This window comes from Saccoglossus kowalevskii, chromosome 21 (genome assembly GCF_978046115.1).
Source record: "Saccoglossus kowalevskii chromosome 21, keSacKowa6.1, whole genome shotgun sequence".
NCBI classification, from domain to species: Eukaryota; Metazoa; Hemichordata; class Enteropneusta; family Harrimaniidae; genus Saccoglossus; species Saccoglossus kowalevskii.
Window position 1 is genome coordinate 22,690,122 of NC_140661.1, and position 18,350 is coordinate 22,708,471.

Here is an 18,350-nt window from a genome sequence, read left to right on the forward strand (position 1 = left end):
ATGCTGTGAGATAAAATTGCTTTCTCCTTCCAAGTAACGAGAACATACAAAAAACAGAAAATATGTTCAAATCATGCTGTCTCAACCCCACCAAAATCTAATATTAAAAGTAAGTATCCTGCCCTTACTTTCCTGGTCGTTTTATTTAGAAAGTACTGGAAAGTCTTATTTCTGACAAACATCTGAAATGAAACTGACCTTTCGAAAACAGTCTGCTTTATGTGAATAATAATTATCTTTATTTCGTTTGTATCCCTATTAGGATTTTGACTAAAATGCAATACAGATGTGATTAAAGACAAAGTGAGAATAAAAATACACACAGGAAAATAAAGACTGACAAGCAAATATTAGTAGCAAAAAAAAAAAAGGAAATTGTATAATGTAGCTTATTTTAGAAGATTATATTCTGTACTTAATTTTAAATTGCTAATCAACAGTTTCTATATTTGAAATAGTACCTCGCAAATTTGCTAAGTGGGAATGCAACTTTAAAAAAATTCTTGTGTTTTATCTAAATATTAAAAACAATTTCACTCCCTCGGTTAGTTGCAACAGCGCCCTCTACTGCCATGTTCTATCTCGGAACACAATGCATAATAAAGAGAAGAAGCCATCATAATGTTGTCAAAATGCAATCACTACACTATTGAATCATTGAATGGTAAATAGGTTAATCCTTTTTCTTAAATGTATTTGACAAATATAAATTTTTTTTGTATCGTCAGTCAGTTTTTGCAAAAATCACAGTCCCTCTATGTAAAAATTAAAGAAATTAGTTGATTGATCAACAGTAGCTTGTAATAAAGATGAATACGACTTTCATCAAACATGAGGCCCCTGTATCATTTCTTATACACTGGAAGCAACCTGGATTGGGTGGGAGTGTCGCCCGCAGCTTGTTGAAAAAAAAAAACAAGACCCAAAAAGATCGACGTTGAGGGCGCCTTTTGGTTCGAACAAATTGACGGCATTTGGGTGAAAATAGGGACCAAACAGCGGCCCATACCCATATACTTCGACATATATACGTGAGCACCCCCATTCCCCACGATATGCCATTTTTAACAAACGCCTTACTTACAAGTCATTGAGAACTCTACCCAATCACGAGCGCAAAAAAATGAGTCCACGTCAATAGAAGCGCGCCCCTCCCTACCGCATTTCTGGATCCACCAGAGCCAATAAAAGGTATGATCCTCAATGATAACATGTCCACAGCAAAACACAAAACAGTGCATTTGATTGTGCTTGCAATCCTTGGAGTGTAATAAAAAGCCTCAAATACATGGAGTGAATGAACCAAAGTCCACGGGTGAACTTTAAATACGCGAGTACTACTTAGTATTTTTATATATTTTTTTCTTAAATCGTGGTCCGACGTTAAATTACTACTAAGATTCTACAAACTCGTTCTGAAAGAATTTTCATATAAAATAATAAAATTGACATGACTGGGGCAGCCTCGTCACCCCGGCTAAGTTGTCGTCTGACTGGCGTTTAAAAGATGTTTACATTCATTCAAAGCTGTTTGTTCGTGTGGTAGTAAATATGTATGGTGTGCGCTATGACCTCAGACTAGTAATACTAGTATTACTAGTCTGAGCTATGACTAAATGTTTCAAGCCACGTCCAAATAACAACAGTGGCAGCTTATTCAAATCACAGTCTCATCGTCACGGAATGTGTTCAAATGTAAATTAAAACGTACCTAAACAAGTACATTTAAAACACCTCGTAATATAATAATTTCCGAACTGCTCTAACTTAGTTGAAAATTAGAATTGTAGTCAATATTGTAGTTAAAAAAAATGACAGAAAATCTTAATATTTGGGGTCGAAAAAATAGTATCGATTTTGAATATTGGGTTCAGAACCTTAACTATGGGAGTACCCTCTATTACAGTTGAGTTATCGATTTGAACATCAACCCCGTAGGCACCATACTATAGAGGTTGAACAACACTTACTACCGATAACCTCATATCACATATACTGCAAAACGGAAAGATGGAAATTATTAAAAGGAAGCAAATGAGAATTAAATCAGGGTTTCTCGTTTTTAGAACCGCGATTAATATGTATTGCTCATTTGGGATGTTGTAATTCGTTATACAAGAAAGTATGTGATAATAACAAAAATTGCGATTAAGTATACGTGTATACTTAAACATGTACTAGTATTTACTGCGCACCAATATATGAGACGCAATTGTTATCACCCTCCCCGAATAATGTTCGCTGAAATACCAGTGTAAAATAAATCGGGCTAACAAAATATATGGTAGAGTTAGCAATTAAATTGGCTCCTTGCTATAAGGTGTGTGCTACAGTACAATACAACGTTTTATTTTATAAGTGTGGAGCTGCGTTGCTTGAGCCGAGAAATCCTGCCCTTGTCACGTGTACCACATGTTCACCATGTCACACTTAGCATATGTATAGTTGTGCGTGTGTGAGAGAGAGAACGAAGTCGACGTGTGGTCTGGTACTAAGTATCGACATACCCCACTCTATTGGCTGAGGCAAATGGGTGCTACCATGTTTGGCCGGGGATCGTAGTGTGTCGGTCTCCCAGCGTCGCTGACGAGTTGATGGGTAGTGTGATCTGCTACTATGGGAATTCGCTATTAAATACATCTCAAGACTCGAAAATATCCTACTTTATCCCGGAGATATTCTCAAAGACCACTTCCAATATCCGAACTAATGTTATTGCCCGAGAATTTCTTCTGACCCCTCAAAAGAGCCCCGTCCCCTGAGCAAAGATCCCTGGCACCATCTGTCTTTGTCTAACTATTTTGATATTCGCAGTGCCGCCACCATATATGGACATGCACAAATACCCACACCCCCTAAGGGGACTGACGTACGTCATAATCCGGCGCTACCCACGACAAATAATGTTCACGTGGGGTTGTTTCAACCAATCATGGGGGGAGACTACTGACCCCACGCACTTTATACAGTACGTCACACTGAGTAAATTAGGCCCCCACCCAATCTTTGTCGACGTTCCAGGGTCGGGAAAACAAAAGGTATGTCCCAAATTTTTCGGTAAAATACTCAAATTTCCCCAGAGTTTACAATTTGAGATTGTGTACTGTGCAACTTCTCATTCACGGCTGGTGGGGTTACCGTTTTGTACGGTATTCCGGTATTTTTGAGCAAGTATATATACGAAAATTCCCAGCCTGAGAATCGACGTTCGCCGTGTTAGCCGAGCACCCAAGGGGGTGGCACGAATCGACTCTGGTAAGCACTTTTAAACACTATTTTCAATAATTATGTTATAATATTGTATTTGTCGATATTAATGACAACCTCGAACAAATATGGTGCATAATTTATAGCATTTTTGAGCGAATTCGGCTGTGAACGGTCGGCAATAGAAATACAGCGACTCGCTTAAAGTGGAAGTGGCGGCCATGAGGAGAGAGGAACATTTGCATAATTAATTCAATTTTAGGGTCAAAGTTTTATAGGTCGTGGCAATGGTTTAATCGACACGATATGGGTGGGTTATATATCTGTTTATAATGTTTTTCATAGTGTATTCACTGCAAATTCAGATTTCCAATTGGTTGTCTTGACTACAATTTCTTGTGTAATTAACGCGAAATATGCGTCCTTGAAAGAGGCGGATGTGTATTGCGGATCCGCTTCTCAACTTAAAATAAAGGAAGTCGAACATTGGCCATTTGATTTTTTTTCACAGTTATCTATTAATTTAAAGGGCAGTGGTCGTCGTGCAGATGCTACATTTGTGTTGATAAAAAAATAATTTCCCACAATCCAGTGCGCTTTTTAATGGAAATCACGTGTACCAGTTTTGACCAGAGCGTGACGTACACTAATTACCTTTCAATCACCAAAGATTACTTAATTAAAGCTTATAACGTCTCAGTTTGTTCTCGTTGGTCTGCGCAACAGTCAAAGTCGCATTTGCCATTTATTTGGTGTTTATTTGCTTACTTTACTTTCTATGTCGACAGCTGCTATGAGTTTACAATTATTTCTCAATACTTATTCACTGTTATAATGCTGTACCATTACTTACGGTTTTCAATTCTCTAAGACTGATCGGAAACGGAAACGAGTCAAAAACAAAAGATTTTTCAAGTTAGTGTGGGGAAATAACGTTGCTAAGTACTGTAAAGGGGGTAATTATTCACTGGGTTTTAATTTAGCTTATTTCGCTGACTGGAAAAATGCGCTAAATTAAAACACAGTGAATATGTAAAATTTAGCATAGGACACATTATCTAAATGACGAAACCGTGAATTTAAAACCCACTGAATATGCCTGAAATGGTAAATCAGTGAAATTTAAACCCAGTGAAAATTAGTCATTTTACAGTATTATCGTCAGGGAAAGCTTATTGTTTAAGCTAGTCTGTGATTGGTTGCTGGCAATGTTTGGGAGATTTTGACCAGTTTGTGACGTAGGCTTGGCTTAGAGAATCACCATCCTAGTACAGCCTCATCTGAAGGCCTTTGCCGCAATGTCTAGCTAGGCTGTGTGGCGTGGATTGGTGACTCGTGAGAACTGGTTTCATGCTCTCTGCTTGATTAAGCATCCTTTTCCATCCACCGGTTAGAGTCATGCATGCAGTATGTGTTTACTTTCTTTGATTGATGTAGTATTAATCTTGTCGTTTATTTAGTGTTGTTTGCTCGTTTTACTTTCTAAGTCAGCAACTACCACAAGTTTACAATTATTTCTCAGTCCCCTAATTTTATAATAGTAATAATTAATTGACTTTTTTCACATCTGCTTATTTGTTTCTCTCAATTATTGCAAAAAAATAAGACAAAGACTTCCCTTGTTTCCATCTGTTGTGAACACATTTTAAACTTCTAAGTGAGGGTTATACCCCCCCCCTCCTCTAATCCAAGTGATATAATCATTTGACTGCAATGTTCGAAATAAAAATATTTCAACTTGTCCACAAGACTTGTAAATAGCACGGTAAACAATATAACCATAGACCCTCTGATATAACCTATTTATTCAGGTCTTAAATAGATTCAACTATGAACACTGATATTTTAAGATCACCAACCACCAATGTCTGCACCTTTTTCTGAAAAACATTTCAAAAATTGTTAATTAACAGTTAATTGAACTTTGAGCTACGGGGCAACATTCAACTTTAACTAAACAAAAAAAATTACGTTGCCTGTAAAAGTTTGGTTAACAGTTAAAGTCAGAGTTACTAAATGTGTGTGTTAAACAAAAAACAATTTATGTTACCTGTACCTCAAAGTTTGGTGATGATTAAACATTAAGTTATAATTTGGGTGCTGTTTTGCAAAAGTGGAATGGTTTCCAAACTATGGGCAAGGTCATTTTTGTCTGCAACTCTTCACAATTTAGCATCTCATTAACTGTATTTGTTTTATTGAAAGTGCATCTCTAATGGAAATGTACATAGACAAAATAAATGGCATTTATTATTTGTTATAAAAATTTGATTATGAAAATTTGACAAATTATCTCTATTGACACAATTTTAAAGCAAATACAGTATGTTCTGTATCATTTAAGATACATTTGCAAATACATGTATCAGGGTTCTCCACGGTTTGAAAATTAAACAGGGCGTGCCAATGTAAAGTGGGCGTGGCACATTTGTAACACATCATTGGCATGGATGTTGAAAAAATGGAAACCAAAAAATCTATTAATCTACATATTATTACATATGCATAATATATGTATATTTATTATTGCAAAAAGAATGAGAACTTTGAAGAGTATTAAGTAAGCGTCAGCACGTACAATCAGCTCATTTTAGCTCCACGATTCATCATGTGGCGACATCAGTTGTTTACCAGTAATGATTACGTCCAGAAAAAGACGTAACAAGTTTCTTAATTTATTTTACCAAATAGATACATATATGCTTTATTTAATTTTTAACAAAAATTGTGATTTATATTTATTTGGACGAAGTAAAATAAAATTTATGTTGTCGCACAAATGTTCATTGAAAAACTTGCATGAATGTGCGTCATCAGCACCACAAAGCAAGATGATGAAACAAAATAAAATCTTCACAATAGAAGATTTTCGATCTGCAGTTAACATGTACTATCAAAAATAATAGAATTATGTATAAAAACAAAACAAAATACATACTTAAAAGAATAATTTTCATTTGAATCGAAAGTTTGTTGATGTCTGCTTCGTTGAAAACGGCAGTGACCCGGAAACAGTTCATTTTACTGTGTGCACCCTGATACTATGTAACGATGCTTTTGATTGGCCAAAGCCACAAATTGGCGCGAAAAACAACCAATCAGAATATTTGTTCCAAGAAGAACACAAGTAAATTTATTTCCTCCACTTATGATGCGTGTTGAAAGCATGGCAGTTTTACCAGGGTTTTTAAATAGTAAATAGTGATGATGTTGCCGCTACAAGTCACGGTGTGAACTTGGTTTTAACCATAGACCTTATGTTTTAACAAATGGTTTTACTGATAACGATTATATATATTTGACGTCACCCTGGCAGTAAAAATATGGGCACGGTAATACACTTTTCTAGGCCACATGTTCATTTTTAATCATGTTGAAAAAACTTGCATCTTTGTCTTCAGTGGTATTATCACCTCATGGTGACCTACTACAATAACAAGCCAGAATTTTCACACTTGCACCTTGAAACAATGAACCAGTTACCAGTTTTGTAAACAATTCTTTGTCTGGGACCAGGGCGCACAGGAAATATAACAGGGCGCTGACAATTTAAACAGGGCGCCAATTTCAGATAACATTGTGCGGCACCTGTGGAGAACCCTGTGTATGTCAAATGTTTTTTTGAAATTACTCTTCTCTTTCAGGTTTTACTTTTCATTAAACACGATGGCATCGGGAGCACCCCAGCATCAACCTACAAATTCCAGTGAGCTACAGCTGTATAGAGTTTTAGAAAGAGCCAATCTGTTGGGATACTATGATAATTTCATACAGCAAGGAGGGGACGATGTCCAGCAGCTATGTGAAGCTGGAGAAGATGAGTTTCTTGAAATCATGGCACTAGTTGGCATGGCAACGAAACCATTGCATGTTAGACGTTTGCAAAAAGCTCTCCAAGATTGGGTTTCCAATCCCTCGGCATTCCAGCAACCTGTGGCCACATCAACCAAAACAGTAACACCGCCACCTCGGTTGATTGTGACTAGTAATACACCTAGTTGGCAGGCATCTCCATTTCATAGTTTTTCTCCAATTGGAGTCGGTTCTGTGTCTGAGTCACCATCGAGTGCAAAAAAAGGAACAGGAGAAGCTGTTGTTGGTGGATACGTTTTAGATGCTGAGTCCATTGATAATATCAGAGAAGCAGCTTGTAATGTGTTCAAAAATTTAGGACCTCAATCTCCACAACAGTTTAATAAGAGAACAATGAAAGAACTACAACATATCTTTGAAATGCAACTCACTGATCCTGAACGATTGAAAGAAATAAGAAAATACTCAGCAATATATGGTAGATTTGATTCCAAAAGAAAGGCAGAAAAACAGCTCACACAGCATGAGGTTTGTATACTAGTACTGTCAAGTCATTAAATTGTTAGTGTTTTTGCAATTTTGTATGTACCTTATTTGCTCCACTAGAAACACATCTCCAATAGAACCACAAATACATCAAAAATCATGTTTGATATATACTGAATTTTAAAATAATACAAATTTTGCTCATTTAAATACCTCGTAATTAACATTAGCGCATTCACTACTAATAATAAGTAAATAATACCCAACCATAATACTATGATTGGACTACACAATGTTTTTTTGTTAACTTTTCGATTTTTGGGAATTGTAAAAGAAATATAATGGGTACTGTACCAAGACCAAAGGAAATTTCCATTCATTGCGAGATCTCACGTATTGTGAATTAGGCACGGATTTGAACGTCTGCAATGAAAAACAAATGATTTGATTTTGAAGGTCGAGGTCGAAATGCCTGTCTTTTAGACATTTAGGGGTCATAAAAAGTAATAAAATGTGCAAGTAATAAAATGGGTGAAAATGGATTTAAAATAATACCATAATGTTCCAGATGTGATGTGTTAGTTTGCGTCATTACAAATCGGGGTTTTCGTGTTTTCATACTCAAGCGATCATTACTCATACTCTGGTGATCATAGATTGCCAGGTAAAACATGCCAAGTACACAAAATAAACAGTTATAAAAACAACATAGAAATGCACTGCAGTGTTCTCCCCAGAAAAATGTATCAGAGTGGCGGCTAATTTGCATATAATTTACATATCATTAGCATTTGTCTGAAGATAAAGAAAACAATAATGACAGGCTTGCATGGATGAAAATGTGTCTTTATTTTTTAACAAATTTATGTAGAAGATTAAATGAATCTGCTGCTGTGTGATTTCTATGTAATATTGATTCTTCGGACTTTCATGGAAGCCCAGTGATCTGCAGCTTTTGAGAACGCCGTGATTTTCTTTGCTTCCCACTTCTATTAAATGACATGGCCTTCTTGTGCATCTCCGAGTGTGCGTGTTTATCGATAGCATATTTCGTAATATTTATACATGGCATAAAATTCCATACCAAAGAACTATTTCTGGATGTTTTTAAGTTGAATTTTCCACATATGTGACACAGCATTCCTAAAAGATAAGAAATAGGAGCGAATCAATACTTGTATTTAAAAAATATCGTCACGATCAACACGAAAATAAACAAATTGCCGCCATTTTGAAAAGTCGCTAAACTTAAAAATTGCCACGATAAACTTTACCCAACTATTTCAAAACACAATACTAGTATTAGTTACTTTGATAAATCGTAGCCAACAATTTTTGAACTTCCAGAAAGAAAGTCGTTTCCAAAAAAATTTTTCGACGATCGGCAAAAAATGAAGCCATACAAAAATTTACTAAACTAGGTCAAAACTCGCTTCCAAGTAAAACGCTACAAATAAATACTTTTTTTACCTTTGCCATCGGATGTTTCTCTCAGCCACGTATATTTTGTTGTCCATTGTGCATCAAATCTAGAGTTTATTTTTTTGCACTTTTCGTTGTAACATCATCTTGGACACGTTTAGTACCACTGCCGACAGGGGTACCGGTGACCGCGTTGCTGGTGGGTTTATCGCTCGCAACCAGGGGCCCAGCAGGGCGTTCTACGTGGAACCACAACGTAATATTTCTGCTGTTTGACATCGTTTCTTCTTCCAGCCAAATATGCTACTGAGAAAATACTCGCTATTACCCCAATTAAGTAGGGCGAAAGTGTTTATTGTCGAAGTACGAAGCTGTATTAGTCCATTGTCTTTGCGTAAGCACTGACATGTTTCCATTCACACCTGATTTGGCTCACAGTACCGGACGCTGCTGACGCTGACTAACAGATTCGCACGTGTATTAACAAGCTAAAAGAAAGAGTAACAGGAAATGCCACAGAGTAGCGGGCAATCTCTCAGAGTAGCGGCATAAATAATGGAGTAGCGGCCCCGCTACGCTAAAACGCTTTGGGGAGAACACTGCACTGTGTTCAAGATGGTGGCTCAGTAAACACCTCTACACAAAATGTATATAGTGACCACTTTTAGGCAGTCCAAAAGCAATAAGCATTCCCCAAGTCAAACTCATTTGATTTTGAACTCGTAATAAATATATTTTTGTTGTACCATCTCATTATGTATGAGTTGCTGAGCCATAAAAAAATATTCCAACCTCCATATAAAGTTCACTATAAAAATGGTAAACATGGCAATAAAATGAGAACATATAAATTGTTTAAATCGTTTTTGAAAATAGAAACTTACCTGACCGAAATAACAAACTTCAGCCTTCGGAGAATTGTGAGTAAATTTAGGCTTAGTGATCATAATTTAGAAATTGAAAGAGGCAGACAACAACGACCAAAAATTCCTGCGGATGAGCGATTTTGTAAAAAATGTAATACAAATTCAGTTGAGGACGAACAACATTTTATCCTAGATTGTGAATTTCTCAATAAAGAAAGAGGGGAGCTGTTTCAGGAAATAGGAATTAAAAATAAACTAAATAAAACAGATAATTTCATTAAAATAATGACGTGCTTCATACCCCTGGCAAAGTTTCTAAATAAGGCAAAACAGAAATCAGGTATATGATAGCTATCACCTCTACATTGGGAGAATCCTGTAACTATCCTTAACTTGTTTTTCCTATTAAGCTTTTAACATCTTTTATTTTTAATTTTATCTTATAGTCTAGCTACTGTATTTTTTCTTATGATTTGTATTTTATTTACCATACTGCACCCTCTGATGGCATAGTAGTGTAATAAAGTTATTATTATTATTATAAAGTCCTTTGGGTAATCGCTGTTTTTATGTAAATAATTCCTAAAAAATATTTTCTCTATTTGACGAGTCATTCCATATGGGGTAGATTCAATTTTTCACCCTGCACGAAGTTCAAAACAAGAACTTCCATAATTCTTTTTCTGTTCGGAGTTGTATTTCAGACTGACTGTCCCTGTTCATTCTTTGCATGTGCCTAGTACTTTATGTGGGACATGTGCAGTCATAAACCACATTGGATAGACTTTAAAAGTGGTTTGAGCACACTTGCCATAAAAAAAGGCATTTGCTAAACATATATTGTAAGTGCAAAGTAGAAAATAAACCACACACTGGGTGTTGGCTCATTCCCTAACATGTATGTGTTACTTGTGATAACATTATTAATCTTCACACCACGGTATGATTGACAGACAGCAATATGACCAAGTTTCCCCAATCTCTCGCCACAAGTGGCTCACCAAGCGCTCTATGAGCAATTGAGTCTGCGTCACAGCAGCACAGCGGCATCAAACTAGAGAGAGTCGAGATATGGGGTCATACAAAAAGTTTGCATGTTCTATGTCTGGTGATCTGTTAATCCTCTTAAAATATTAAATTGATGTTATTTTTTGTTTTATGTAGGCATCTGTGAATGAAGCTGCTGCACAGCTATGCAGTATTGATCCAACTTATCTTGCACAGAGAGACAAATTATTTCCTTTAGCAAGACAGGTAGTCCGTGAAAGTGGCTACAAGTTTAAACATGGGCATTCCAGGTAAAAAACTCTTGTTATGCATAAAATATATATTTTCATACCAAATTGAACTTGGATAATACCTCAACCGAGTTTCACCAGTAACTTTATCTTCTCATGTCTGGAAATTTTAGAAAGATTTCCCAGCATTTTGGCAATAATATCATAATTTGGCTGATTTCAAAACCACACCAAAAAATGTTGAGTGTCCATTTTCCATGGAGAAAACACTGGTGTAAATTTCGTTATTTATATCATTGTAGTTATATCAAAGAAAGCAAAGTAGGGACAACTGAAAGCATATATAGTCATGGTAACGAATCCATTAGAGGTTGTAGGTATGTGAATAATTTTAATAACATACCGGAATGCTGGTTCTTGTTTAATTTTTATCACCCAGAATGCAGCAATGGGTAATTTGAACAGATTTTATTTTCAGATGCATCCCATCAGCGAAAATAGCTGCAATAAATTCTAATGGAAAATAAAGTACCTTACAGTAACCTAGGTTACTTGTACACTGTGGCAACATAAGTAAAAAAGTCGTAATTCTGATATAATGTACAAGAATCTAAGAGTCTGGTGTGCAATGCAGAGCAATTGCTTTACATTAACTGAGATTCATTCAGTTACAGATGTAATTTTGTGGGATCTTCACTTAGGTCTGCAGTGTTCGACAGGGTCGGTTGATGCTGCAATAAAAAGTGCTGTGTCATCATGATAAGAAGATGGGTACTCAGTCCTGCTATGTAGTCTCAAATATGAAATATAGTTTCCAGGGCTTGAACTCCACATAGGCATCAAAGGCCATTGGTACCCTTCAATAATTCCTTTGCAATTCTTCTATGCCATTTTATGTGTTTTGGTCTTGAAAGTGGATGCCCTCTCAACTATGAAGTTCAAGCCCTGTCATAAAATGCACCATCAGTGCTTGCCTGAGACATTCAACACTGGAAAATGTATACATTCTAAGTCAGTTGATTTACAGCGTTCATAACAGGGTAAGACCGGCATAGTAAGTATGGAAATGTTAGGTATAATGTTCTATATATTTTGATGTTCCAGGGCGGGCGTTTCCAAGGTACCTAGCAGTGAAGATGATTGCTCAACTCCAAAGAAACCCAAAATAGAGAATAATAATCCATACAGAGATAGCAACCTTGTACCAAACCCAAGAACTGTGCAGGCTGAACTAATGAAACTTAAAAGACAGGTTTGTACTACTTTAATTTCTCTCAGGAAAGTGGGGTAGTTTTCACAGGTTTGTTCTGACAGGTTTATGTGACTTTTATAGAAATCCTCCTTGCAAATGCTTTTATTCAACTTATTATTCACTACCTAGTATACTGACTGCATAATGGTAATTAGTGTCTTGCCAACTTCAAACATTGCTTGGCTGTTTCCACTAATCATACTCAACTTGTCGATTTGAGGGAATTATAAATTGAGGATTTCATGATTTGAAACAAACATTCAAACTCATAAAATTGTCAGAAACTATATTCTATTGTTCGGTTTGCAGTGAAAGGAGTGTTGATTATATGTCACACTGATACTGAAAATAACACTATTACTGTACTTGATTTTTGTTAGGGGTGGACGCTTACCCAAGCACCCCCCTTGGAAAAGTATGCAAATGACTATTTTAATTCACCATGTGACAGAGTGAGGGGGATATTACGTCTTTGAGGGAAAATAAAATTACGATATAAGTTGCGCTAAGTTCGAATAAATGACAGTTTTTTCAAAACACTGGTAATTTTTGATAGGTAAACTAAATATGGCATTGAAATATTTACCGCATTTTACTTTTATTAACATCAATAGTTTATGCACAGTTACCGTGGTCTACGCATTCACAATATGATGGTCGATATCCACACTGTATTATATAAAAACGATTGCAAGTATTCGTTAAGCAATGATCAAAGACTAATTTTAAAACAATGGCACTTTGCCGAATGTGACCCTGAATATAAAAATTGCGCAAAAGTGGGGGGTGGGCGCTTGACCTGGCATCGGCGCTAATGTGGTCAAGTACAGTATTATTGATTGCAAAATTAAGATGTAAATAGACAAAATTTTCTTTGGATGAACGCAGCTGTGATGGTAGCTCTGCTAGAAACAGGTTATAGAATAACATGCACCCTATACAACATTTGACATTATTAAACTTAAGTCTCATGACTGCCTTTGTATAGGGGTTGCAATCTATATGTTGCATGCATCCCCATAGTTCAATAGTGCAGTTTCGGGAATTGATACCTTCTTCTTGAAGTACAATGATACGTGCAAGTTTTTTACATGTGTGTGTATTTTGTTGCATATAGCAGTGACAGTAGTATTTCGGCCCAAAATTTGTCTACAACTAGTCATTTTAGACTTAGTCAACAGTTTTTGGTTTACTGTCAATTACTGTCAATTTTTTGAGAAAAAAACTATGAAGTAATATGCATAAAATAACATTTTAGCAGCGGTTTCCATGTCAACAATTCTCGTTAATGCTTCTAGATATCAAAAAGTACAATGTAGGATACTAAATATCTTTTTAGTCCCCGTTCGGACGCAGTCCGAAAACAGGGACTTATGTTTTGCCCTGTGTGCGTGCGTGCGTCCGTCCGTCCGTGCGTGCGTGCGTCCGTCCGTGATCACCTGTATCTCGAACATGCATGGACCGATTAAGTTCAAACTTCACTCATACATCACACATTATATGGGACATATGCACATGCATTTTTTTCATGATCCGATTAACGATATCCGAATAGCGGCCATTTTAAGGCCGAAAAATGCATCAAAATCGCACATTTTCACCATTCCGGACCCGGATCTCAGTTATGCATGGACGGATTTTGTTCAAATTTGGTACATACATTAAACATAATAGGACCTTGATGCACATCATTTTTTTTTTGGATCGGGTTCGAAATGGCCGACTGGCGGCCATTTTGTTTTAAAGAATTCAGTTCTGGATCCGTATCTGAGACATGCTTGGATTGATCGAGTTCAAACTTCACACACACAAGGTACATCATGTCACAAATATGTATGTGCATTTGTTTCATGATCTCATTAACGATAGCCAAATGGCGGCCGCTTTAAGGCCGAAAATGCATTGAAATCGCACATTTTCACCATTCCGGACCCGGATCTCAGTTATGCATGGATGGATTTTGTTCAAATTTGGTACATACATTAAACATAATAGGATCTTGATGCACGTCTTTTTTTTTTTTTGAATCAAGTTCGAAATGGCCGACTGGCGGCCATTTTGTTAAAGAATTCAGTTCTGGATCCGTATCCAAGACATGTCTGGATTGATCAAGTTCAAACTTCACACACACATGGTACATCATGTCACAAATAGATATGTGCATTTGTTTCATGATCTGCTTAACAATAGCGGAATGATGGCCATTTTAAGGCCGAAAATGCATCAAAATCACGTATTTTCACAATTCCAGAACCGGATCTCAGTCATGCATGGATGGATTTTGTTCAGATTTAGCACAATGTGTTGTACATATGCAGGTGCATTTCGGTCATGATCTGCTTTGAATATATATGTCACTCAAATATGAACGGAACGGGGACGTGTCATTGACAATGACTTGTCTTTTCTTCATATGCTCAATTATTTAGATATTGAGATATATCCTTGCCATAGAGAACAATTTTGAAATGCCAAAAAACAGACCAAACATGCTAAAACATGCTATTTTCACTGTGTTTTTTTTTTTCAGAACTGAGTAGGATAATCCCATAATACATTTTCTTTATTTTTGTAACATGAAGTTTATGTAAATACTGTTGAGTAGTATTCTACCTTAACAAAGCTTACTCAAAAACAAATAATAATAACTTTATTACACTACTATGCCATCAGAGGGCGCAGTATGGTAAATAAAATACAAATCATAAGAAAAAATACAGTAGCTAGACTATAAAATAAAATTAAAAATAAAAGGTGTTAAAAGCTTAATAGGAAAAACAAATTAAGGATAGTTACAGGATTCTCCCAATGTAGAGGTGATAGCTATCATATACCTGATTTCTGTCACCCTTAGGAACGAATGAATGAAATCCAGGAAGCTCTCAAAATGATAAAAAAGCAACAAGACTCAATAAAAGTACTGGTAGAAGATGCAAAGGGAAGTGACGACCTACCAAAGATTTATGATCTACAAGTGAAGCTCGAGAAGTTAACAGCTGAGCAGCTTTCGTTGATGACGGAACAGACTGATTTAATCAAGAGACAAAGAAGGTCAGACAGGTATAGCTAATACCTTCTCATTGATGCATGCTAGTGCCAATTAACTCTTTAAATGCCAAAGTCAACTTTTCGTACCTTTCACATTAATAAAGATTCATAATTTTTCCCCTAAAATGATTAATTGGGACCTGTTTATAATTGAAAATTATATGTACATTTGTTTGAAAATTAAAAAAAAAAATTTTTTAGAAAAATTATCTATAATCAAAATGTTATTTTAAAAGTTTGTGGCATTCAATCAATTTAATTACATTTTACGCATTTTTATGTTGGAAACAATATTTTATTTTTTAGAAAGGTGACTTTAGCGTTTAAAAGTTATTAACATTTTCACATCTCTTCAAATGATAACATTGTGCTAAATGTAGCTACACTACTGGAATTGTTCTGTAATTTGGTTGTTAAGTTAAAGGCGAGTAAACCTGTGTGTGGTAACAATCCATTGATTTCACTAGCATCAGTGAGTGATGTTTCGCCTGTTTATACTATTATTGCAACATTCATCTCACAACCCCCAACTTCAATTGTATTTATGCTTTGTATAATAATATGTTAAAATCACATTCGTTGTTGCTGTGTTGCACAATAATCCTATTGTCTTTCGTTTTTTCCTGAATCCTTTATCCTAAAAAACTTTTTACTCATGGACACATGTAGAAGAGAAAAGAATAATATCAACTTAATATGTGCATTTTTGTTAGCCTTATGCATGACCCTCAAAAGATTGTACATTCTGGTACTTTACAAGGGTACAAATTCATTATCGATAAGTCGCTTGCATGACCTCCATATAGTTGCACATTTTGGGGTACAATTCACTATCAATTAGAAAATAAAGTCCAGTTGGCAGTAAGGTTCAAAAACTTGACAACATCTAATGTATTTCAAAGTATTGGCTTTATAGGATAACAATTACGCCGCTGGATACTACCACAATTTGTGACTTTTAGAACTCATTAATAAGGCCTTCTATTTATTACAATTAGTTTTATGTTTGATTAACTAAAGTTTTTGTACGTTTTTGTGCAGGTATTATGTTGCTAAAGCTAGATTGTCTGCTGATCCAGGTGAGAATGGATACATTGACCAAGATGATGATGATGATGACGATGATGATGATGATTGTGATGGCGATAGCAGCTTGGCTGATAATGACAACCCTGACAATCCAGGTTAGATTTAACATCGTAATACTTCCATTAATTGGATTGTGAACAAATAATTATTTTTGAAAGTGCCTGAATTGTTGAAAAAAAAATTTTAAAAATGCATTTCCAAAATTTTTTAGTATGGCTTGAGAGTGAAAAATAGCTCTCCAAAAGCACTGATGCTCGTTATTTTATTGTGTTGAAAAATAATTTGCATGTATAAAATAAAAAAAAAAAATATTTTTTGTTAACTCTAGGCAAAATTTTGAGTAAGTAAATCACTTGCTTGGAAAAAAAGGTCTGTATTTTGTGATTGGTTAATCTATTGACGGAGTGGGCAGAAAAATTGTGAAACGAAGCAAACAATTTATCTTATCTCGTTTAGTGAATATCTGTCCATTTGATCTGTTACTCTAGACTTGCATCATGGTCACAGTACACGTGGCTCTAGTCAAGCATCATCCCCATGCAATGAACCATCAGAGAACAGTAAGCAAGAAAAGACGAACAGATCAGTCAAGAAAAACCATCATCAGACCCAAAAAATTCTAATGCAACATATGTTAATGGATGAAGGTTTAAGAATTGCGCAAGAACATGCCCTAGCTTATGAGGAGGAATATAAACAACTTCAACATGATGGTGGTAAGAAGACGAGCAAAAGTGGGGAGTCTGTGAATCTGAATAAACGAGTTGAACAAGGCAAGGAATCAGCTAGGGGTAACCAAGGTAGCGACAACAGTGAAAATGAGGAAGAGGAAAATAGCGAGTCCGCTGCTAAAAGAGCGGCTCAGAACACTATCCATGCTATTTTAAACTTACAAGCTAAACCAGTGATTAAACAAGAAAACATCATGTCAACGTAGAATTTGTTGTTATAAATGGTAAATTTGAAATATGTACAGAGTAGTATTTGTAGTTTATCATTCTGTGAAGAAACCCAAGAGGTTGTATTGGTACATTTACTTTTGTAAAATCCACATTTGGTACTGTACATGTAAATACTTGTTTTTGTTAATTTCCTTATGAATTGATAGCAAGATTGCTTTAATTTTATTCTCACACGCAATTATTGTGCTTGTGAATTACCTAATTTTCCTATTTCAATTCCTTCCCATTGTATGCATATCAATTAGCTAATTTGCATATTTCAAATATTTTAGCTCCGCTGTTGACTTTGTCGAGTGGAGCTTATCATATGAATGATTGTCTGTCAGCGTCCGTCGTCGTTCGTGTCAACTTTTTACTTTTTTTCCTTTTTCGACCTCTTCTTGAAACCTGAATACTTTGGTGTATCATTTGTCATGAGTAGACCTCTCTTAGATTTGTTCATTTCATGATGTTTCATTCAATTCTCTAATTTTGATGAATATTTTTGTTATTTTTAGTAAAAAGTGATATTTTCGACTTCTTGTTAAAAACCGCAAGTCTGATTGCTTTGATACTATACATATTGTTCATTTTCTAATAATATCTTTAGTTCTTTAATTGAAATGTGCATTGCTAACAGTGGAGCTATCTCAGCCGACAGGCTGCTTGTTCTATTATAAGTTAACAGATGGAATAAAATCTTCCTAAAAGGTAGCTATTAAGCATAACTGTTATGCCATGCATTTCACTTGATGCAAATTCAGTATTTTTAGTCCCTGTTCGGACGCAGACCGAAAACGAGGACTTATGTTTTGACCTCCGTGCGTGCGTGCGTCTGTGCGTGCGTCCGTGCGTGCGTCCGGACCTGTATCTTAGAAATTCCTGGACCAATCACAATCAAACTACACCCATACATTATACATGATATCATACATATGCATGTCAATTTGTTTCATGATCTGATTCAAGATGGCCGAATGGCGGCTAT

At 35.7% G+C, this 18,350-nt stretch overlaps 1 protein-coding gene across 2 annotated transcripts; it reads left to right on the top strand.

The window, feature by feature from the left end:
• The first annotated feature begins 2,936 nt into the window (after nt 1-2,936).
• On the top strand, nt 2,937-18,090 carry LOC100375168 (uncharacterized). Of its 2 annotated transcripts, none has more exons than XM_006814883.3 (7): nt 2,937-3,255; nt 6,852-7,548; nt 10,959-11,092; nt 12,137-12,284; nt 15,139-15,344; nt 16,374-16,516; nt 16,910-18,090. In XM_006814883.3, the coding sequence occupies exons 2-7, from the start codon at nt 6,874-6,876 to the stop codon at nt 17,356-17,358; spliced, it is 1,755 nt and encodes a 584-aa protein (XP_006814946.1). In that variant the 5' UTR covers nt 2,937-3,255; nt 6,852-6,873; the 3' UTR covers nt 17,359-18,090. The 2 variants fall into 2 exon arrangements, with proteins under 2 accessions (XP_006814946.1, XP_085351546.1); XM_085495420.1 differs by having other exon boundaries at nt 15,139-15,335.
• Nucleotides 18,091-18,350: the final 260 nt, after the last annotated feature.